The sequence below is a fragment of the Tupaia chinensis genome, unplaced genomic scaffold, assembly GCF_000334495.1.
Source record: "Tupaia chinensis unplaced genomic scaffold, TupChi_1.0 Scaffold000216_1, whole genome shotgun sequence".
Classification (NCBI taxonomy): Eukaryota; Metazoa; Chordata; class Mammalia; order Scandentia; family Tupaiidae; genus Tupaia; species Tupaia belangeri.
The window spans coordinates 1,147,932-1,171,279 of NW_006159691.1; the positions used below are offsets into that span (position 1 = coordinate 1,147,932).

Below are 23,348 nucleotides of genomic sequence, written 5' to 3' on the forward strand. Positions count from 1 at the left end.
GGCATTTGTAAACACTGCTGGTGTCTTTTTAAGGGCTGTCTTAAAAGTGGCTTTGGGACTGGGAGCTGAGAGAAGGCTGGCACTGTGCAGCTCTGGAAGTGTGAAGATCTGAGTTCAAGTTCAAGCTCTGCACACTAAGCTGCGTGTGGCCCGGGGGGCAGGAATCCATCCTCCCTGTTCCTCAGATTTCTCCCCTGTGACATGCAGTGACATTCTAGGCACTGGTGTCCTAGGAAGGCTAGTTCCCATCTTTCACCCCAGCTGCTTTCCTTCTGCTTCTGACTGTAGATCCCCTCTCCCTCAAATCTGGGTCCTTTCCTAGGTGGAGCATAGGGGGCCTCTGTTCTGACAGACTTTCTCCCCCAGAAAACAGACAGCAGACTATATACACCAAAGCACAGCACATTCCAATGAATAATTCTTTTCTTTCTTTTAAAGAGGGATTTTTGCTATAGGGTGTATGTGCTCACCAGAGAGACAGAAAGCGAAAAATCACCCCCACCCCCCCAAGGAGGGATGGCCACGCACAATCCCTTCTCCTCTATTCTCCTCTTGGGATTTCAGGCACACACACACACACACACACACACACACACACACACATGCACACACACTGGACATTAAGTTTTAAGTGGCCAGGACTGGGACTCGAGCTGCGGTCTACTACATGGGGGTATAGCAATGTAACCATTACACCATCTGCTGTTCCCGCCAATGAGTAATTCTAATTCATCTTCAGCAAGCTGCCCAATTTAAAGATAAATCATGGGGCATTGGGGCTGCTAGGGCTTCAGCAGCTTTCTCGGTATCCCACTGGGGAAACTGAGGCCAGGACTGAGAGAGGGTCCACACTTACTGGCAAAAGCAGGTTAAGGGTTACGATGACCACACAGTGGGGTCCTCTCAGCCTGAGTCAGCCTAGCTATTGTCAAAGTCCAAGGGTGTGGTGAGGATCCCCACCTTCCCCAAGCTCTAACCTGAGCATACCTGGCCACCCACCAGGCTCAGAGGGAGACCTGGAGCACAGAAGCAATCCCAGGGATGTTCAGGTCCAGGGTGGGTACAGGCATCAGCATGAAGATATTCGGGGACACAAAGGTGGAAGCAGGCCAGGTGAGAGCAGTTGATGCACACCTGTCAGGTACAGGGACCAGACCGGGCACAGGTGAGGCAGCTGAGAGGGTGGGAAAAGCGGCATATGTGCTTGGGAAGGAGGAAGGTCTATGAGTCAGTCATCAAAGGGGGCTATAGGAAGAAGAGGTGAACAGAAATTGGCATTCACTGAAAAACCAGGTGAGAGTTTAAAGTGTTCAAATATTCTAAAAAGAAGGGTAACGGAAGGGATCCCAGTTCACAGAGAATCAAACAGTCTGGGAAGCAGCAATTAGAGCAGGGTGGTAGTGACCTAGATGACAACTTTACATCCAGAAACAGAAGGAAAAGGATCGTATTGGACCCAACTGGGGGTGGGAACATACGGTGACCAAGGGGGCATTTATTTTATGCCATGTCCCGTGTGACGTGCTTTACACACAAGAGCGCACTCCATCTTTGCCATCCCAGCTCACAGAGGCAGAAACAAGCTCAGCGTAAGCAAAGTGGTCACACGCTAGAAGGTCGCCATGCCAGAATCTTAACTCCACCAAAGCCCTCGCTCATAACAACTGCCCTATTCTGTCCCTCCTTTAGGAAACAAAAAGACAAAGGCCCATGCCTTAATAAACAGAATGGAGGCCATCGGGTTATCCTGCTCCCAGGTAGAAACATCCAACTAGATACCCACTGCAAGACACCCACCAGCATGCACTCAAAACAGATTAAAGAGTTAAGTAGAAAGAGTCATGTTACAGGGAAACAATCAGAAAACAGAACAGAATGTTTATCAGATCTGTGCAGGCAGGATAACTTCCTCAGCCCTTGAAGCAATCACAGAGGAAGAGAGATTGACAGATTCAAATATATACGCATTAATATCTTCTGTGCAAGGAAACATAATAAAACCAAAATGAAAAGGACATCAGACTACGAAAATATCAGCACCAACTATGAGACAGTTAATATATACGATGTAGAAATGGCTCAGTCAAATTAAACCGAAAGCAAGATGCTGATAGACAAAAGACACAGGATTCAAACAAAAAAGTCGCAGAAGAAGCAAGAGACCAAGAAACAAATACGTAGGGAAAAATGTACGTCCCATGCAATGGCTGGTGGAGAAGTGCACGGAAAACCAATCCGCTGTGATAAACAGGAGACGTTTCACGCTGCTTATTGATTTGGAAAAAACAGGTTAAGTATTCTTCATTTGAAATGCTTGGGAAGTGTTTAGGATTTCCGATTTGTTCAGATTTGGGAACATTTGCATATGTAATGAGCTATCTGGGGAATGGGATCCAAATCCAAATACAGAAGCCATTGATGTTTCGTGCACACCTTATAGATTGGGTCGTCGGAAAAGTCATGATGTATTCTTCTATGCAAAAAGGCATCATCGGGAACCAGCAGTTAGCGTAATGGCTATGTCGCTGGACTCCCACGTAGTCGACCACAGTTCGCGTCCCAGACCCGGTGGCTTAAAACTCAAGCCAGGCGCATGTGCGTGCATGCCCAAGATCCCAAGAGGAGAATGGAGGAGAAGGGATTGCGGCGTGACCATCCCCCCGGGGGGTGATTTCTCGCTTTCTGTCTCTGTTTCTCTCTGTCTGTCTGGCGAGCGCACGCGCCCTATAGTGAAAACCTCTCCAAAAAAAAAATAAAAAGGCATCATGACTTTTCTGACCATCCAAAACGTAGCCCGAAAGTAATTTTGTACAACATTTTTGTAATGTAGCATTCTGTGACCCATCGCACAAGGTCAGGTGTGGAATTTTCCACTGTGACATCCTATCGTTGCTCAAAAAGTTTTGGATTTGGGGGCATTTCCAATTTCAGGTGTTCAGATCAAGGATGCTCAGCAAGTTACTGGAAAACAAGATGGCAGCCACTGCTGGGCACAGAGCCAGACAGAAGTGGGGAGACAAAGACCCAGGACCTTCACCTGCTGCCTCAGGAGTCACCCCTCACCACACTGATGGCTCAGCTCAAGTACACCAGGTCTGGCTTACAGCAGCCCTTTGCTCTGAGTTTTGGGGATGGTACCAGTGGAGCACAGGACACTCGTCATTCTTTGTCCTCTAGGGCGGGCAACAGGACCAGGAATTAGTACATGTGTATAAGGGGAGCCATGCTCAAGAAGATTAGACAAGGGCAGTGTTTAAAGACTTCATGGAGGAGGTGGCTTCTAAGCAGACCTGCCTGCAGGATGAGCAGAATTAGGCAGGTGAGGGGAGAAGACATGGGGTAGAGAAGACAGGGCAAGGGGGCAGCATTCACCAAGACCAGGGTCTAGAAAGAAGGGCCCATGCATTGAGAGGGAGGCCGTGAGAGATGAGAAAGGCAAACACAGCCTAGGGCAATGGAGCTTTCAGGGCCATATGAGGAGTTGAGCCTGAAGCCCAGAATGTGAACTACATTTCAGAAACTGGCCTCTGGCTTCTGGGTGAAGAACAGGCTTTAGCAGAGCATTGCAGCCTGTCTAGGAAGCCAGGCCAAAGCTACTGTGACGATCCAACAAGAACCAGGACGCAGCAGGAAGGAACATTTGATGGAGTAATCATAACTAAAACAGTGTGGCAGTGATTCGAAAGTGAGTATTTCTAGTGATAGCTAGAATGGGAAGTAGGTTTGGGGCCAGGTTACAACCACAGCGGCCCCATGTGTTTTGTAGAACATGGCACTGAGGCTGAGAGATGAATGAAAATTGCCAAGAGAAAGGGATCACCCCAGAGTCAAAAGGGGGGTGACTCACAGAGTTCACAAACCCTAATTTCCTCCCCTTGGTCACACACTTCCTTCTGATTTCTTTTTCTGATGATTCATAAGAAAAAAATCCCCTTTTAAATTCATACCAGAAAGTTTGAGTATCTGGGCTGGCCCTGACGCTTGCCTTCCCTTCTGCCCCTGAGCCAGCAAAACCCATCACCCTAGGTGATGAAGACGACCTGATTAACAAGAAATCCCCCAAGAGAAAACAGGTTCGGGAAACAGGTTTCGGGCCCTGGCTCTGCGAGGGCTGTCCTCTCAACTTGTCCTCCCAGCTGCCCGTGTGGCCCTGAAAGCTCCACCGCCCCAGTCTGTTTGCCTTTCTCATCTCTCAATATCTCCCTCTCAATGCCATGGGCCCTTCTTTCCAGACCCCAGGTGGGGGTGAGTGTTGTTCTCCTGCCCCAGAGAGGCCCTCCTGTGCCCCAGGAGGGTCTGCAGTGGCAGCTCACAGGCCCTCGGTATTCAGCCCTCAGCCGGCCCAAACCTATGTAGTTTCAGAATTCAACATATGATTGGGTTTCAGAAAAGTAATGAAATCCAGATTCTACAAGTTAAGTCACAACTTCAGCAGGGTCTATGCAACGCCTGCAAATGCAGTCCTATTTCTGCAGGGTACCATGTGAATATTCACACTGAGTAGGGGGTGGGTAAGGAAAGATGGCAAAGAGCCTCATGTCAGCTCAGGTCAGGTTGGGGGGCCAAGTGAGATGATGGCATATTTACAAAACAACTCCTGTTTGTGGAGTTTGCTGCATTTTGGAGGAGGGAATTTGAATCAAGTGCCAGGTGCAGGTGTGCTACACCCTCCTTGTGAGCCTACACCTCTGCACGCCCACCTTCCAGAGGAGGAACACTGGAGCTCAGGAAGGTAAAGGAAGCTCCTCCAGGTCTCACAGCCACTGAGTGGATGAGCTGGGATCCAAACCCAGATCTAACATCTTTCTGTGGACCCTCCAGGAGGCGGAAATGCCAGGCCGTATTTAACCTTTCAGGAAGCCTAGACAGCCCTGGGAGAGGGTCCAGAGCAGGTGCATCAGGAATGGGGCTGTGGGGCCTGGGGAAGCCTGTGCTCCTCCACAGTGTAACATCTGTCCTTGGGCAGGTCCGGGAGCAGCCAGCCTCCCTGCATCCTCCATGCCCAGGACCATCCCTCACTGTCCACACAGGCATTTATGGAGTGCTCTGTCCTGGGTGGGGAGACAGTGAAGAGCAAGGCAGATGTGGCCCCCACCCCAGGAGGGCTCAAAGTCCATTGAGGGAGGCATACAACAAGCAAGCAAACACGAGCAGCTACAAACTATAACCAATGCTGCAAGTCAACCGAGAATGTGCAAGAGAGAGCAGATGGAGAGAAATATATTCAAAAAGATCTCTCTTGGGCCAGCCTCATGGCCTAGTGACTAAGAGAACCAGATCCCATATGGCCAAATACAGTGCAAATCCCAGCCCCTGAGGCTTGAAAAATGTGCCAGGTGTGTGTGCATGCACTTCCCAAACCTCAAGAGGAGCACAGTGGAATGCCCCACTGGGGGTGCTTTCTTTTTCCTTTCTTTTTCTGTTTCTCTGTCTGTCTCTCTCTCTTTGTCAAGCACATGAGCCTTCTGACAATTAAAAAAAAATGATAAAGGTCACTTTCTAGAGGTGACATTTAAACTGAGAAATCCTTGAAGAAAAAGAAAGAGCTGTTCAGACAATGAGTGTGGGGTGGGGTTGGGGGCGCATTTCAGGCACATGTGGAAGCAGCAAGCGCAGTCTCTGAGGTCAGCAGGTAGAAAGTCCTGGCATGGGAGAAGTAAGAGTGCAGTAAGCAGAGGACGAGGGTGAGGATGAGGTGTGGGGGTTGTGATAAGGGACTTGGATTTTATCCCAGATGGGAAGCCCTCGGAGAGTTTTTCCTGGGGAGTAACATGTCTGACTTATATCTTGAAAGATGACACATGGAGGACGGATTCCATGAGGCTCCATTCTGTGAGTCTGGATTTTCTCACCTATAAAATGGGTTCATGAGAAACCCTGGAAAAAGCACAGCGAAGACGTGTCCGGTATAAAGTGAGAGAACAAAGACTGAGTTTTCCCACCTAAGCATAAACCAGGAGAACCAAGTCGTCCATAAGTCACTGGTCTGCTCCAAATCCCCCAAAGTCGCCCCACTGCCCTTAGGACAAAGACCGACCTCTTTCCTCTGGAACCAAAAGTCTTGCTTAATCTAGTCCTTGCTGATTTCTTCAGCCCCATCCCTCACCATCTCCCATGGGCCCTCTACTCTCCTGCCAACTGAAGCACACCCAGACTGGGCCAAAGCCCTCTGCTAGAGCACATGACTTCTTTACATTGCCATTACTATCTGTTCCCTTTCTGCAAACACTGCTCAGTGTACGTGTGTGAGTGAGTGTGTGTGAGTATGTGTGTGTGTGTGGGTGCATGCACGGGCTGGGAGCATGAGCTGAGGTGGAGGCACTATATTAAAAGAGGACTCTGTGCATGAACGAGATGCCAGCGGGGCACAAAGCACAGAACACAGGGGAAGGGGTCCGTTCTGTCTAAGAGGAGAGGCTCCTTTGCATTAGGTTTCAAGTCATTTTCTGATTTAAGGTGATGCACTCGTTTCCTACGACTTCTCTAACAAACCACCACAAACCTGGTGAATTAGAACAGCACAGATCATTCTCTCACCGTTCTGGAAGCCGGAAGTCTGAAATCTGACTCACTGAGCTCAAGGTGAAGTTTGATCACTTTGGTGGCTCTGGATTTTCTAGGGGAAAATTCCTGCCCTTGCTTTTCCTGGATTCTAGTGGCTGCCTGTGTCCCTCGGCTCATGGCCCCTTCCTCCACCTTCAAAGCACATCCCTTCAACCTCTGCTTCTACCCTCACATCACCTTCTCCTCTGACTCTGATCCTCCTTGGCCTTTCTTATAAGGACCATGTGACAACTTTGGGCCCATCCAGAAAACCCAGGATCATCTTCCCATCTCAAGATCCTTAACTTAATCACATATGGAAAGCCCCCTTTTACATATAAGCTTACAGTGATCGGGTTCAAAGTAGGGGCCCTTATTCAGCCAACCATAGGTTGACCGTGGTATCTCAGCACCCTGCATGTCTGGCAGGCAGGGAGGATATGCCACTATGGAGGTCGTCACTACCGCTCCCCAACATCTGGCTCTGCTTTCCTCCTGCATGTGAGACACGATGCCTCAGGCTCTCCTTACTATTTACTGGGGCCATGTATCTAGTTTAGGCCAGTGGGCATAAAATATAGAAAAGCAAACATAAGAATTCTAAGCTCTACAGACCTGCAAGGTTCCAGATGGTCAAGCCTCAGCAACCTACAGCCCTGAGTAACTCCATGAAGCAGAACCCAACTCCCTACTGTCTGCTGATTGTACATGGTATATGTAGTAAGAGCAAAAATAAGCCTTCCTTGTAATAAGTAACTGAGATTTGTGGGGTTATTTGTTACTCCAGCATTACCAGCCAAGTCTGACTAATACATGCAATTAGAATGTATAATATAACCTCACTGATGATTTACTATGAACCAGACACTCTACTGGCCTTACATGTAATTCTCATAATCACCACCCAAGCAAGGTCAGAATGAGCCACCTCATTTTACAGGTGAGGAACTGAGATGGGGAGGTGGAGGTAAAGGCCACACAGCAAGCAAGTGGTAGAGCTGGGGTTCCAACTCAGACTAGTGTTGTTCCAAAGTCAAACTCTTAACTACTACCAGAGGCCTATGGGCCCACACATACTTCAGAGCCATCTCCAGCTGTACACAGCTGGCACCTGAAGAGTCCTTGAGGGCTTCTGCCGATGCAGGTGAATTATGGGAATGCCCAGCGAGTCCACCCCTGAGTCCTGCAGCCTGAAACAAATTCCCTCAAAAATCCAGCCCGAACCTTTTCAGAGTCCTGGGCTGGTACTTACTCAAACACTCATGCAACCATGCACTAATGAATACTCAGTAGGCACCTTCTTTGTACTGGGCACCTAGGGGATGGCAGGGAACAAAAATCTCTGAGTTCACTGTTGCACTGGTGACAGTAAACAACAACACAGAGAGTAAACAGGTAACTGACATCATTTTATGGATCAGCAAGTTGCAAGTTCTATAGAAAGGAGAGTCAAAGCAGAAGGGCTGACCCGGAGGGTATGCAAGTCTAAACATCATGGCCAAAATGGGCCTCAAAAGGGATAGCCACACAGCTTTTGGCCAGAACCGCTATCTTCTAGTAATTAACCAAAATGATGAATGCCTGCAACCACCATCTTCCAGTAATTAACCAAAATGATGAACACAAAGAGGAAGAGGAGAGGCACCTGATGTATGTTCTCTAGGCCTTTAGAAAACATGGAGTGGTTCCTCTGGCAACATACATGGGAATCTACAAGAAAGGTGATATCATAGACATCAAGAGGAGGGAATGGGTACTGTTCAAACAGGAATGTCCCACAAACGTTACCATGGCAAAACTGGAAGAGTCTACAATGTTACCCAGCATGCTACTGGCATTGTTGTAAACAAACAAGTTAAGGGCAAGATTCTTGCCAAGAGAATTAATGTGTGTAATGAGCATGTTAAGCATTCTTTCTTTCTTTTTTTTTTTGGTGGGGGGGAGAGGTTTTTGCCATAGGCACGTACGCTCGCCAGACAGAGACAGAGAGACAGAAAGTGAGAAAACACCGCCCGCCACACCGCAATCCCTTCTTCTCCATTCTCCTCTCAGGATCTTGGGCACGCATGCACACGCGCCCAGCGTGAGTTTAAGACACCGGGTCTGGGACTCGAACTGCAGTTGGCTACAAAGGAGTTCAGCGACATAGCCATTACGCTAACTGCTGGACCCAGAGCATATTAAGCATTCTAAGAGCAGAGATAGCTTCCTAAAACGTATGAAGGAAAATGACCAGAAAAAGAAGGAAGCCAAAGAGAAAGGTACCTGGGTTCAACTGAAGCACCAGCCTGCCCCACCCTGAGAAGCACACTTTGTGAGAATCAATGGAAAGGAGCCTGAGTTACTGGAACCTATTCCCTATGAATTCATGGCATGATGGGTGTTAAAAATAAACTAATCTGTAATCTTAAAAAAATAAAAAGGGATAGCCACACAAAGACTGGAAGGAGGGAGGGAATGAGCCAGGCCGACAGGTGGCAGAGAGCATTTCGGATGGCTGAACTGCCGGTGCAAAGGCCCTGAGATGGGAGGGTGTGGGCGGGCACTTGGTCATTCAGACCAGTAAGGTGGGCAGAGCAGTAAGTGGGGAGAGGAGGAGAGGCCAGAGAGGCAACTGGGGATTGAGTGTACCCTACAGATGGCACTGAGATTAGCCCTCCCCAGCAGAGGAAGCTAGCACTTTTTCCACCGACCTTATCTGACGCTGTGGTCGGAGGAGCCAGCGAGGGCAGGCGTGAGCGCTGCTAGGCTCGGCACATCTGAGGAACCTCAGCGGGGCCTCAGAGCAGCTGACATCCGCTCAGCCTGTGGGTTCTTCCTGTGGCCTCTGCATCTCAGGTTGCCCCAAAGGCTGCTATTTTTGCTCTTGTTTGGGGTTCTATGGAGGGTTCCTCTGTACATGGTTGGCTTTGCTCAGAGCAAGGGGAGAGGGCACTTGAACATCCCAAGTGTCCCTGGGGACACTTCATGTCCAGCAAGTAGAAAAGAAAAGGAAATGTGTGCTATGTATTATCTTGTCCCTCCTCTAGAAATCCTCAAAGAAATTAGGTGGCTTGCCCAGTGTCACATAGCCAAATCACACCGCAGCCTGAGGATCTGAGTCCAGTTAGTCTAGGCCCTTCATTTGCAGAGTTCTTGCATTTTCTGCCTGCACTAATGTGTTCTGGGGGGACACTCCACATGCTCCAGTCTTCCGGCAGGCGCGAGGACAAAGGAGAAACGCCGTGGGTGAGAGCATCACAGGGCTGGTGGGGAAGACTACGCCCGGGGGACAGGGGTGTGGGCAGACAACAGACCCCTGGCTCAGACTGCGAGGGGTGGGCCCAGGGCACAGTCAGAGAGTGCTTCTGAAAAGCCATGATGTCACAACCATGCCTGCAAGAATCAGCAGGGCCCAGGGGGCAGGGAAACACATTCTGGACAAAGAGATCTGGACACGTCAAATTAAGAGGCATGACTGCTTGGTCAGCTCAGGAGGTGCTTCCAGAAGCAGCAGGCCACGTGAAGAGTACCAGGGCAGATCTGCAGGCGAGGAGGGCCTCTCAACAAAAGGTTCTAAGCGGGAAGAGCCACGTGCATGGGTGGTTCACAGAGATGGCGCTAACACCAGACTTCAAGACTCCCGGGGAAGGGTGGAGGCAGGGAGGCCTGGAGGAGGTGGCTGAAGTTAGTGGAAGACACCTAATAGTGAAGCGGGGGGGGGGGGGGGGTTGTGCCTGCAGGAACAGACAGAAGTTCATGCAGGGAGTGGGCAGAGAGAGGAGCCAAGGCTCTCCCCAAGTTTGTGGCCAAGCCAAGGGGCGGACAGTCATGTTTACTTAGATAGCAGGGTGGGGCGTGCTTGGGAGTGAGGGGCCATCAGGAGTCACTGTCTCCTTCCAGGTAAGGACAGGCATCAAATCTGCCTTTCTGTACTAACCCTGCCCCCTCATTAGTAAGGGGCTGCAGTTCCCCATGGCCTCAGCTGTTCTTCACAGTAAGACCCAGAGACAGGAGGTGAGCATCTCAAGTCTCAGCTAGAACTCAACAGGACAAAACCAGGGCCCAGGTTCAAGTCTTAGCCCCTCCTAAAGGCTGAGCACAGCGATGAGCACTTGGAATCCCAGCAACCTGGGGGAACTGAGGCAGAGGAACTGCAAGCTCAAAGCTGGTCTCGGCAACGTAGCGAGAGCCTGTCTAACAGAGCCAGGTGTGGTGGCAGGTGTGTGGTCTCAGCTACTCAGGAGGCTGAGGTAGGGGGATCACTACCACCACAGCAATACTCTGTCTAAAAAAAAAAAGAAGACTGAAAACCCAGGCCCACCTGATTGCCATTCCAATGTTCATCTCCACAGCCAACCAGCCAAAGCCCTCTCCGGAAAACAGGTCCCTGGGGCCTGGGAGGAGCCGAGAACCCTCTCCCATCTTTGAAACTTCAGAGCTTCCTTTGCTACAATCTATGTGTGGGAATATTCCACGTGCATGAACATCTGCCGGGCCCCTGCTGCACGGCACTGGGACTCCTGCACAGCCTAAGCCCTGTGGGTGCACAGAGCCACCCAGCTGTGCCTGAGCCGCCTCCCTCCCGATTTCCTTAATGACAGGTTTGCTAATGCACTAGACAGCAGGGGGCAAAGAGTCGACAAGGATGCCACCAGCCTGGGGAAGGAAATTCATTTCAAATAGGGAGCACTGTCTCTTCTGGAGGCCCCTGCACATTTCTGATCTTCAACACAGCGGGAGAGCAGGGGCAGGGGTGGCACTGGTCTGAATTATTTCTCTGATAGAGTAGAAGAAGAAGACCAAGAACCTACCCAAGATCACATGGCAAACACATGATGGCAGGAGGAGCCCCAGAACCTGGGCTTCCCACTCCTGGGCACCTCCCTTCTTGCCCTAAATAGTCAGGGGTGCCTCCTGTGGGCCAGCCCTATGTGTCCCCATCAAAGGTTTCCCAGGAAAAGAGAGCATCTTTGTTTTCTGAGCACCATGCACATGCTTCAGATATTTCGTCCCATTTAATCCTCCTGACAATCCACCATTTACTAAGAAAACTCTCACCATAGAGGCTAGGTGACCTGCCTGATGTTACATAGCGAGTACGGAGTAGAACTATGGCTCCAACCCAGATCTGAAACCTGGATTCAGGGACCAGATGGTGGTGCAGTGGTAACACAACTGCATCCACACCGGGAGGTCCCAGGTTCACTTCCCAGGGCTTCCCTGTGGATGTGGGGCAGGTGAGTGCCTGGGATCTGAGCTGGCTGAGGCTTGGGGTAAATCTCAGCACCACAACCCTATTGGGAGGTACCTGTCTTTCTCTTCTCTCTCAAAAGAAATATATATATATATATATTTAAACTCAGCTTCTGCAGAGCAGAGGATGTAGGGGATTGCAAGGGGATGGTGGGTTTTCAGTCACACGCCACACTGTTCCTTCCAAGACTACTCCTGATTGCCTGGGATCTGAGCTGGCTGAGGCTTGGGGTAAATCTCAGCACCACAACCCTATTGGGAGGTACCTGTCTTTCTCTTCTCTCTCAAAAGAAATATATATATATATATATTTAAACTCACCTTCTGCAGAGCAGAGGATGTAGGGGATTGCAAGGGGATGGTGGGTTTTCAGTCACACGCCACACTGTTCCTTCCAAGACTACTCCCTCCCTCCTTTCCAAGGCTTTCCTCCCAGCCCAAGGCTCTCAGCAAACAGGTGATCAAGTAGCAATCTGAACACCGGTTTCCCAGCAGCTGTCCTCCCAGGACCCACCAACACAACACCGATGATGGGTATGTGACAAGTTCTTAGGACATGATAAAACTGAAAGGGTCAGTTCTGTTTCAAGATGGCCAACCTGCAATGACCTCCTCTCTCCCAGTCAAGAACCCATGGGCATGATCAGAGACACAGAGAAGTTACCATCCTGCAGGGCTGGGAAGCGGCGAGGCATTTGAGCTCTCTCACGAAACACAGAGCTTCTGACTCCACCCAGAGGAGCCCCCACCCAGGTCACGCACACATATGTACATAAAAACACGTCCTTGTTGGGAGCCACGTCCTCCTCCTGGGTGAGCTAAAATGCTGGGTCATTTGTTCGTTCATTCATTCATTCATTCATTCATTCATTCGATTGTTATGGAGGACATATTAGGAAAAGCATTAGGCTGTGCGTGTGTGTGTGTATGTGCATGCACGTGTGCACACGCATGTACATAAATACACACATCTATCCACACAATCATCAGAACACAGGGAAATAGGAGTCAGCACTCCCATATTATAGATGAGGAGACTGAGTCTTGGAAGGCTGAAGGAGCCGCCCCATGTCACAGACTGTGTTTGGGACAGAGCTGAGATTTGAGAGCAGTAAGTAGCCAGACCCCGCATACAGCAGGCACGCAATAGCTGTCTCCTCCATGACCGGCCGGCTCCAAAGCCTGCCCTCCTGCCCTGAGCGGCCTGAGGCCTGCTGTCTCTTACTGGCTTTCAGATCCAGTGTGGGATGAGTGAGCGCCTTCCCAGGAGGTGCAGGAGCTGCTGTTTCTCACCTCTCTGGGTTCACCTGGGATGCTCAAGTGAGGGAAAGCAGGCCAGCACGGGCAGGCTCCGTTTCTGGGACACACGTGCGTGAAGCTGGCTTTTCAACAGAGACTGTGATAAATGTGAGTACCAGCCGAGGTCAGGCCCCTGATCCACTGGGTACAGCACTGCCCCAGCTCAGCCAACTCCCATCCCCAAGACGGTCCACCCAAGGACGACCGGACTGTGCTGTTCGTGTTAGGTTTCTGCATTTGTAACCCTTCCACCTGGTGCCTGTTTGCACGTGCTCTGGAATCTGTGGCTGTTCCTCGTTCATGGCTGTCCTTTCTTGTACAGAAATACGGCACATGGAAATCCTACCTGGTTATTTCTCAATATCTTACATTTTGGCAGGAATTTTTGATTGCCCAAACCAAGCTGTAGTGGAGAAAGCTGCTCAGACTTAGTTCCTGGTGACGTCCCAGCAACTCCTCACCCTCCTGCCTTCTGAGAAGGCCCCTCCATGTCCTTGCCCAGCTAGCTTCTGGGCTCCTACACCCCATGGGCCGTCCTCATCACTGCTGTCCTTGATCGTGGCCTGAATCAGGCAGATCCCCCATCCACACCTGGTCGGACCCACTATAAGTGTGCTGAAGGAATGAATGAACAAATGCTTCCTGACACCCTGGGCGTCCATGATGCTCTGGAGACCCAGCACAGCCTGACTCTGCTCTCCAGAGGCCAGTCCCAACCACCTCCAGAGTCTCTTCCCAAGAAGGAAATGCCAACTGCAGACCTCCTGGACCCTCCAATCATCTTCACTCCAGAATGTGACAGGTGCCAGTCCAGGTCCCTGCCTGCCCCCACCCAGGCATCACCTGACTTCACCCTGCGTGACAGTCTGACCACCTCCACCCCACAAGGCAGCGGCACCCACTCCTTACCTTCTGCGGAAACACACCTGCAATGCACCAGCGTCTCCCAAGTACGAGGAGCCCGAGTCTCATTCCACAGAAGCCCAGGCAGCAAGAGAACGCGCCCGCGACAGCCTCTGTGCAATTCTACTGCATAATCAGCAGAGAAAGAGAAAAAATGCCAGAAATAGCAAGCTTTATAAGCCCTCCTGACAACTCTTGGTCCTCTATTGGCTGGAGGCCCAGCACCCCCGCCCCCCATCCCGTTCCTATAAGGTGAAATGGAAAAACCTGTTATTTAACCTCTTTCATCAAAAGCCATCTCCTAGCCCAATTTGGGCCTGCATATTCAGGGCTTCTGGTAGTGGTCTCCACGCTGGATCTCAGGGAGCAGAAGGGGAAGCAGCCCCTAAATCCAGCACCTCTCTACATCATTTGTGCCTTAAGAGCCTTCCCCATTCCCACAGGCTGCCTTGGGAGAGGGTGCTGCACTGGAAGGGCCTTCGGAAGCCGATTGGGCAGCACCTGTCAACGTGTGAAACTTGCGCTCCTTTTCATTCAGCAATTAGACTTCTGAGCATCCGCCCTGCAGAAATACCTGTGTTCAGTGCATGGATGCATGCCCAAGGATGCTGCTTGTTACAGAGAGCAGGAGGCAAGTGAAATGTCTAAAGCCAGTGTCGGCTTGAATAAATTGAAACACATCCATTCCACGGAATGTGATGAATTGAGGGAGGTCTGGGGGTGCTGCGTTGGAACTGGCTGGGAGGAAAAGTCAAGGACATGGTCCCATTTTTATAACAACAGTAATTGTGAGTGTGTGTGGCTCTGCACCGTAAAAGATGCCAAGCTGTTAAGAGTGGTTACACCAGCGAGCAGGAGAAGGAGGTATTTTCAGTTGCTGCTTTTTACTTTCTTGTTTTGTTTCTTTCTTTTTTTTTTTTTTACCACAAGCATGTGTTGCATTTATAAGTTTAAACAAAAACACAGGCGCCTCCCCCTTAAGAGCCTTCCCCATTCCCACAGGCTGCCTTGGGAGAGGGTGCTGCACTGGAAGGGCCTTCGGAAGCCGATTGGGCAGCACCTGTCAACGTGTGAAACTTGCGCTCCTTTTCATTCAGCAATTAGACTTCTGAGCATCCGCCCTGCAGAAATACCTGTGTTCAGTGCATGGATGCATGCCCAAGGATGCTGCTTGTTACAGAGAGCAGGAGGCAAGTGAAATGTCTAAAGCCAGTGTCGGCTTGAATAAATTGAAACACATCCATTCCACGGAATGTGATGAATTGAGGGAGGTCTGGGGGTGCTGCGTTGGAACTGGCTGGGAGGAAAAGTCAAGGACATGGTCCCATTTTTATAACAACAGTAATTGTGAGTGTGTGTGGCTCTGCACCGTAAAAGATGCCAAGCTGTTAAGAGTGGTTACACCAGCGAGCAGGAGAAGGAGGTATTTTCAGTTGCTGCTTTTTACTTTCTTGTTTTGTTTCTTTCTTTTTTTTTTTTTCTTTACCACAAGCATGTGTTGCATTTATAAGTTTAAACAAAAACACAGGCGCCTCCCCTGGTTCCTTCCCACTCCTCTGAAGCCAGAAGACCACGGGCCAAGGTCACCACTGCATGTCTCAGTGGCTCCTCCAGCCATCTCTTTAGCTTTCAACAAATGCAGTTCAAGGAGGGTCCCGTGAAGAGTGTAGACAGAGACTGAACTGTGTCCAAATCCTTGCTCTACCTGTTGGAACAACTAATTTCCCTGAGCCTCGGTTTGCTGATCTGTAAAATAGGAACAGTAGTCCCTAGTAAGTGTCAGGTTCTATGCTGGGTTTTATTAAGCCAATTTTAATTTTTTGGACATTTCAGAAGCAACAAAGGCCACTGGGGAAGGGTCACAAAGCTGAGCGAGTTCCCAGGACTGAGCAAGAGTTCTGGGGAACTGTTCCATTACCGAACACCTAACAATGAAGAACTAAGTGACAGAGAGAAGGTCCTGGTATGCAAATACCAGGTGATAAAGGGGGCTCGTGCCCAGCGTGCCTGTAGAAAGGGGGGGAGGCGAGGAGGAGCTCTAGAAAGGAAAAAATTCTTGCTTCCATGCCTCTGTTCCTTTCTCCTACTAGTCCCTCTGCCTGGATGCTCTTCCCCAGCCCTTTACACAACTGATTTCTTATCCATCTCGCTCTGTTCAAACAACTCTTTTCCACCGAGAGAGGGTTCTTCTGTTCTCATCTGCACCTGAATTATCTTCTCCATAGCACGATCTTCCAGCCAGTGGTTTCTACTTGTTTGTTTTGTTGGGTTTTGTGTCTGTGTTTATTGTTCATCTTCTTCACTAGGCTCTGAGCTCCTTGATGGCTAACACATTGGTCTTGCTCATCTCTGGGTCCCAGCTCCTAACACAGGGCCTGCCTGGCACACAGTAGGTGCTCAACAAGTAGAAAGTACACACCATTTATAGATCCAAGGCCAAGATTCAAGTGCATGGAGCTCATCTTGAGGAAAAACAGATGGAGACTTTGCATGGTGATCTGAAAGTGGATGGAAACTTTGGATATACTGAAGACTCAGAAACACACACAAGAGTATGTAAGGGAACAAGAGAATACTACCCATGAAACTTACAATAAGCTTGGGTTGGGAGAAAAAACTCTCTGGCTCAAATTTGTACAGGCAAAGGATGTTCACTGTATTGTTATTTACTTTTTTTAAAAATGGGAATGGAAATTGCTAAGAGATTAGTTAAATAAATCATGTTTCTCTGTGCAGTGGAATACTATGCAGGCGTGAAAATGATAAACATTTGTTAATATACAAAGAAGCCTGCATTTCTTGTCATGCATTACATTTGCTAATCACAAAGCAGAGATTCTGATAGGTTAAAGGTATAACAGAGAAGGCATGAATGAAAGTTCCTTCAATTATTATTCATTTGTTCAGTTACTCAACAGGCATTTTCTATACCCTCTGCCCACCTCTCTACTCCACAAAGGTCATAGTTCCCAATGGGGACAGTGTGCAAAGAGAACAGTGTCCCTGCTCTCAAAGGCTCAGAAATGAACATGAGTAATTGTGATATTAGGGATATGGTGCTCACAGCTGAGTTTCAGGATGGTTGCTGAGTGAAGGCTTCATAAAAAAGGTGTGTTTAACCTGAATTTTGAAAGAGGGACAAGAGGTCAGCAGGTAGCATGGTGGTTAAGGCACTGGACTTCCATGTGGCCAACTGTGGTTTGAGTCTCAGACTCTGTGGCTTGAAACTCATGCCAGGTGCATGTGCATGTGTGCCTAAAATCCCAAGAGGAGAATGGAGGAGAAGGGATTGCAGCACGGCCATCCCCCCTGGGGGTGATTTCTCACTCTCTCTCTCTCTCTCTCTCTCTCTCTCTAGCTCTCCAGAGAGCACAAGCACTCTACAGCAAAAAAAAATAATAATAATAAACCTCTAAATAAATAAGAAAGAAGGTCAAATTTGGGGGGACCTAGAAAAAGAAAGAAGCATTTTAAGAGGCAGAGCTGGGGCGATATGGGACAAGTACCAGAAGTCCCTGCCCTCTTCATCGCCTCCTGAACTCTACCATCCACCCGCAGGAAAACAACCTGTAAGAGCCCAGTCTGCAGAGGGAAGATTCTGGGCTTGCTCCTGTCACATGTGCTTGGAGGAGGCAGCTGGAGTGGTGGCCATGCTGGCCATGGATGTGCATGTGCTAAGGCGCTTCCTGCCCAAGCTCACACGCCCTGAGAGCGTCACCGCACAGGGAGACTGGGCTGACCCCGACTCCCCCACCTGGCAGACTGGGTAACAACTGAGGCTCAGCAAGGAGCTCCCAGTGTGTGTGGCCAGACTCCAGACACAGTCGACACTGGACTCTCTGCTTTGCAAACAGTTAGGCCAAGGTACCCAGTGGGGGTGGGAGGGGTTCCATCTTTACGGACTGTCTGTTCAGCCCCTTCAGGGATGGAGCCAGGAAGGGGCCCTGGCCCTTGAAAAAAGTCAGCATTTTTAAGTTTTATTTTTATTTTTCAGATCCTGAGGCAACTCGAAGGTTATGGTTCAAAACAAAGAGAGATGACTCAGCTTCCTGTGGCGGAGCTGCAGCCTTTTGGAAAAGATATTTCTGTTTGAATGCTTCTCTCTCATCAGCCATGGAGGCAGCCTGGCCAGGCTGCCTTGTCTTGTTTTTAACCGTTCCCAGGGTGAGGGGAGGGACTCTGGCCTGGCTCCAGGCTGCCACGGCCTAGGTGTGAATCCTGACTTACCTTTTACTTGTCCAGAGAGAACCTGGACAAAATTATATCCTCTCGGAGCCTCTGTTTATTTATCTTTTTTAAAAGTTGATGCTGCTCTGTATCCAGCCTCAGCCAGACCAGAGACCAGATCATGGGCATGTGCACACCCCGTCACTCAGGGAGGTCTCTCGACACAAACTGGGAACCTTCCTACACAGCTCTGCCCTGCAGAGCATCACACTGCACCACTGCGCCACTGCCCAGCCCCGGTTCACTAACTCTTTTTTTCGGGAGAGTGGGGGTCGCCATAGGATGTGTGCACTCGCTGGAGAGAGACAAAGAGAGATAGAAAGAGGAAAAGTGAGAAATCCCCTCCCAGGGGTATGGCCCCATCTTGATCCCTTATCCTCCATTCTCCTCTTGGGATTTTGGGCATGCAAACACATGTGCCTAGCCTGCTTCGAAGCCATTGGGTCTGGGACTCGAACCGTGGTCCACCATGTGGGAGTCCAGCTCCTTAACCAGCATGCCACCTGCTGGTCCTTGTTTACTTTTTAACATGGAAATAGTAGTTGCTTCCTGGTGGGGTCATTGTGCAAAGCAGCTGACTCGCGTGGAGAGGGTCTGGTCCATGCCTGGCACAGAGTGGGTGGTCCATAAATACCATTGTTGATAACAGCCACCATGCTGAGGGTCTGTGGTGCCTAGACGATCTCACGTCATCCTCATCCTTCCTTGGCACAAATGTCCGTTTTATGGTTGAGGAAACTGAGATGCAAAGCAATGAGTTGACCTGAGTGTCTGTCTTCCCTGTCATGAGGGTCAGTGCACACACCCCAGGCTCACTCAGAGTCAGCCTTTTATAAGCATGTCCCTCTGAGTCTCTGTACATCAGCCCCTCCCTGTCCACATCTGCAAAATGGGCACAAGCCTTCTGAGGCTGTTGAGATAGTCTAGCCAAGGCTTAGTCAATAATTCCAGGGCCAGCAGGCAGCATGTTGGTTAAGGTGCTAGACTCCCACACGGCCAACCACCATTTGAGTCCCAGAATGGTGGGACTTGAAAATCCCACCATTTTCAATGGGGTAGCTTCAAAATCGCACCAAGATTGCATATGTGTGCCCAGAACCCTCAGAGGAGAATGGAGGAGAGAAGATTGCACTGTGGTTACCCCCCTTTCCCTCTCTCTGTTTCTCTCCAATGAGTGCATGTATCCTATGACAAAAACCTAAAAATAAAATAAAATAAAATATATATATACACACACATGCATATATATATATACTATATATACACACATATATACACACACACATATGTGTATATATATATATGTATACATACACACAGACATAAACACATACATACGTATATATGTATGTATATACATAAACAATTCCAGGCCCAGTCATGGTGGCACATGCTGCTAAGAGACTGCTCTGTAGGCTGGGTCCCCAAGGGAGGCCCAGGTTCGATTTCTGTCCCAGCCTAAGGCCAAGCATGGTGGCATGTGCCTGTGATCCAGCCACTCAGGGAGGCTGGGACAAGAGGGTCATGAGCTCGAGGCTGGTCTGGGCAGCTTAGTAAGACTCTGTCCAAAAAAACAAAAATTCTATGACGGACTCAGGAGCCCTCAACCACATCACATCGTTCCTCCCTCTGGGGAACAAAGGAATCGCCAGAGCTGAGATTTCCTCAGCAGCATCCCAAGGAGAGGCACAGAGCTGCCCAGGAAACCCCTCGCGGGTCTAGAGAGGATGTCAAAGCTGAGAGGCGGGTGTGCAAGAGTGCTTGCAGACAAAAACAGAACTTGAAAATGACCCAGCACCACAGCCACCCCTACACCACCACCTGTGCACCAGGCCTCTCAAACCTCTGTCCTGGAGTTCAGAACCCTGGTGCAGGAACACCGGGTAACCGAAAATGGCTAACGCCCAAGTTTCCATCCCCCTTCCCTTGCGTGGCCCTGAGGCATACGCTGACAGAGCAACCTTAATAGTAACTGACTAATTTTAAACCCTGTGATTACCGGGGTTGATTTCCATGGAACCTTCCTTTCACAGCACCGAGAACCTCTCACGAGCGGTAATTGTCAAGTTCAATTTTAGCTCTGTCATGCCCATCGGTGCTAACGAAGGCGGCTGCTTGAGCACCAGGTACGCTGGTAATGAAGTCGGCGTCAGGGCTCCGTTTCACAATATTGTGATGCTCCGTCGGCACCTGTAAGTGCTGAGAAGCTATGAGCTCCTATTAAACGCGTCTCAGCCCAGGGAAGTGACTAGAGCCGCTTGGTGCTTGCAAAGGCGCTCCCTCCTGGAGCCACACGCCCACCCACTGGGCACTTAATCTCCTGTACCTCCTCACTGAAAAGCACCACCCCCACAGGGCCACACTGCACAGGAGGGTGCCCTGGTCCCAGCCTCCCTCCTCCTCTGCAATCATCCCCCACTCCCTTCTGCATCCCACCCTGGTCCAGGCTCTCACATGGGCCCATATGGCCTAACAGCCTCTCCCATGCATTTTCCAAGCCAAGGAGAAAGACTTTTTGCAACAACAAAAATGGGACCCCAGGGCTGCTGCTCCCCACATCAAAGCCTGCAATGGTCCCCAGGTCTTCAAGATGAAAGTCTTCACATTGTATTTTAAGACTCACGCTGGGGACCAGCATCTGGGGAAGGTGTCATGGTTACGTCACTAAACACCCATGTAGTTGACCACAGACCCAGCGACTTAAAACACATGCCAGGCACACGTGCTTTCATGTCCAAAACCCTGAGAGGAGAATGGAGGGTAAGGGATTACAGCATGGCCATCCCCCTGCAGGGTGATTTCTCGCTTTCTGTTTCTATGTCTCTGTCTCTCTGGTCAGAGCATGTAGCCTATAACAACAACAACAACAATAACAACAAAACTCTCTTTAAAAAAATTAAAAAGACTCCAGGTGATAGAGTCCTGGCCTAGCCCTTGGCCTCGCTCCCTACCCCTCGCTCACACTGTCCTGCAGGAGCCTTGGCCTGAATTATCCAGGTAAACAGGTCCCTCTGACTTCACTTTCCCTGAAGAAAAATGTCTCCGGCGTGCTCCTTAAATATGGAAGGAAACTTCTGCAGAACATCTGGGCAGAGCTCTGGTAGTCACTCAGCTGTAGCACTGGCTGAAAATCTGGATCGCAGCAGAGAAAGAACCCGAAGAAGCTCCTTTTGTGCTTTGTAAGCACCTATTGTCTTCCCTTTAAACAATCAAGCAAAATGTTATTAGTTGCTTCTCTTTTCAGGGATGTTCAAAGCCTCAGAGAGGGTAAGCGAGCGTTTGAGGCCACACGGCATCTACAGCGCAGTCAGAATTCAAAGTCCTGTCTGGTTGTACAGAAGATCCCACTGAAGCAGCACTCCAGCCCCACCGCACACACTTGTTCGTGGACGGACGCACAACGCCACATTTCTGCCTCATTCTGTTAAGGTGCCCCGCTGGCCTTGGCATCCGTCCTATTAGTAAGCAGCCCCCAGCCCCCGCCCCACTCGCACCCTCCCCCCTTGGGTTCTGACAACAGAACCATACTATGGGCCCAGCCAAGTATGTGTAGGCTCACTTTGCGTACACTTCAGCTTCTGCCCAGAAACTGACAGGAGTCAGAACTGGGTTTTATCCTGTCTCGCTCAGCTCTCCCAGTTCCGAATCCCTGGGCAGACCTTATCATAAATTAAGGAGATGCAACAGTATCCCCTTGTTACAGAGGAGAAAACGGACACGGGGAGAGGTTAAATGGCTCACTCAATGTGCACAGCCAGTAACTATCGGAGACAGGATTGGAACTAAGGTCCCGGACCCCACCACACATGCTCACTACCACTGTGCGATATGTCAGTGGAGTCACTGATTTCCTCATTTAGGAGAGAACACTGAGGTTGCAAGACACACGGGGTTTGCCTAAGCTGGGGCTTTGCTGCCCAGTCCGGATGGCTGCAGGTGCAAAAGACGAAGCCAGGAAGCCCCACCCTCCACTTCCAGCTAAGGCAAGACCTTGCTTCTAGAAGCAAGGGCCTAAGTTCAGGCCTGCTGGAGGTGCACAAGAGGCAGTGAGGCACAACACAGGGCCGGAACCCTGGGCCAGGGCAGGCAGCACAGGCCAGTCACCCCCACACAGGATTCTGGGGAAGACAACTTTTTTCCCCTGCTACACGGATGGCCAAGACTCTCATTCAGCTAAAGGGAATTAAGTTCCGGAGCATGAAGATGCAGGTTTGAATCCCAGCTCTGCTGCTCACTAGCTGTGAGCCCTGAGTAAGGGTCTAAGGTTCTCCACGAGGCAGAGTATCAAAGCGGGATATGAAAAGCTCTGCAGGTCAGAAGAGCCCACCGGCCCAGTGCCCTCCCAGAGAAGATCTGGTCCCTGCTTCCTGCAGCGTCCTGACAACTCCGTCCAGAGCATCCATCAGGAGTGAGCGCGGGCAGGGAGACAGGCTTCAACTTCTTCCACTCAAGGTGTGCTTTCCAGGACAAGCATGAAAAACCCAATTAAAGGCCTGACCACAGGAGCGCACACTGGTGGACGCCACGACTTGGCAGGCAGAGAACACAGACCTGGCTCAGGGTCAATTCCCAGCCCGTTCTGAAAGCCAGGTGCGGCGGCACCCGCCTGTGGTCCCAGCCACTGGGAAGGCTGAGGCTGGAGAACAGCAACACGGGAAGAAACCAAGGAACGAATTAAAATAAAATAAATGAAGTTAAGTACAGTAGTCCCCCCGCCCCTACCCCCACCTTATTCATATTTTCACCTTCCTTGGTTTGTTATCCATAGTAAATCAGGGTCCAAAAATGCTAAATGGAAAATTCCAGAAATGATGTTTGTCATTTTTAAATTGCATGTCATTCTAAATAGCACAATGTGATCTCGTGCCAATCAGCTTTGTCCCGCCGGGATGTGACTCATCCCTGTGTCCAGCGTGTCCACACTGCACGCTCTACCCACCGCTAGTCACTTGCCATTTCTGTGATCAGAATCAAAAGAATTAAGTATACACAGTTTGGTACTTTCTGAGGTTTCAGGCATCTGTGGAGGTTTGGAACATATCCCCCATGGATCATGGAAGATTAGCATAATAATAAAATTTGAAGTTAAATAGAAACCCAGAGTCAGGAATGACTTTTCAAGAACTTCTTAGACCTACTTC

At 49.9% G+C, this 23,348-nt stretch overlaps 1 protein-coding gene across 5 annotated transcripts in view; it reads right to left on the reverse strand.

Moving 5' to 3' along the window:
- Nucleotides 1–23,348, reverse strand: part of TOX2 (TOX high mobility group box family member 2) — a 233,546-nt gene that overhangs the window by 102,765 nt on the left and 107,433 nt on the right. Inside the window, exon 1 of one of the 5 annotated variants that reach the window (XM_014587500.2) lies at nucleotides 13,987–14,104. The exons of the other annotated variants lie outside the window; for them this stretch is intronic. Within the exon in view, the coding sequence (XP_014442986.1) occupies nucleotides 13,987–14,049 (63 nt within the window). The 5' untranslated portion in view covers nucleotides 14,050–14,104. Of the gene's footprint in view, nucleotides 1–13,986; nucleotides 14,105–23,348 lie in introns of those variants that run through there. 5 annotated transcript variants of the gene reach the window in all.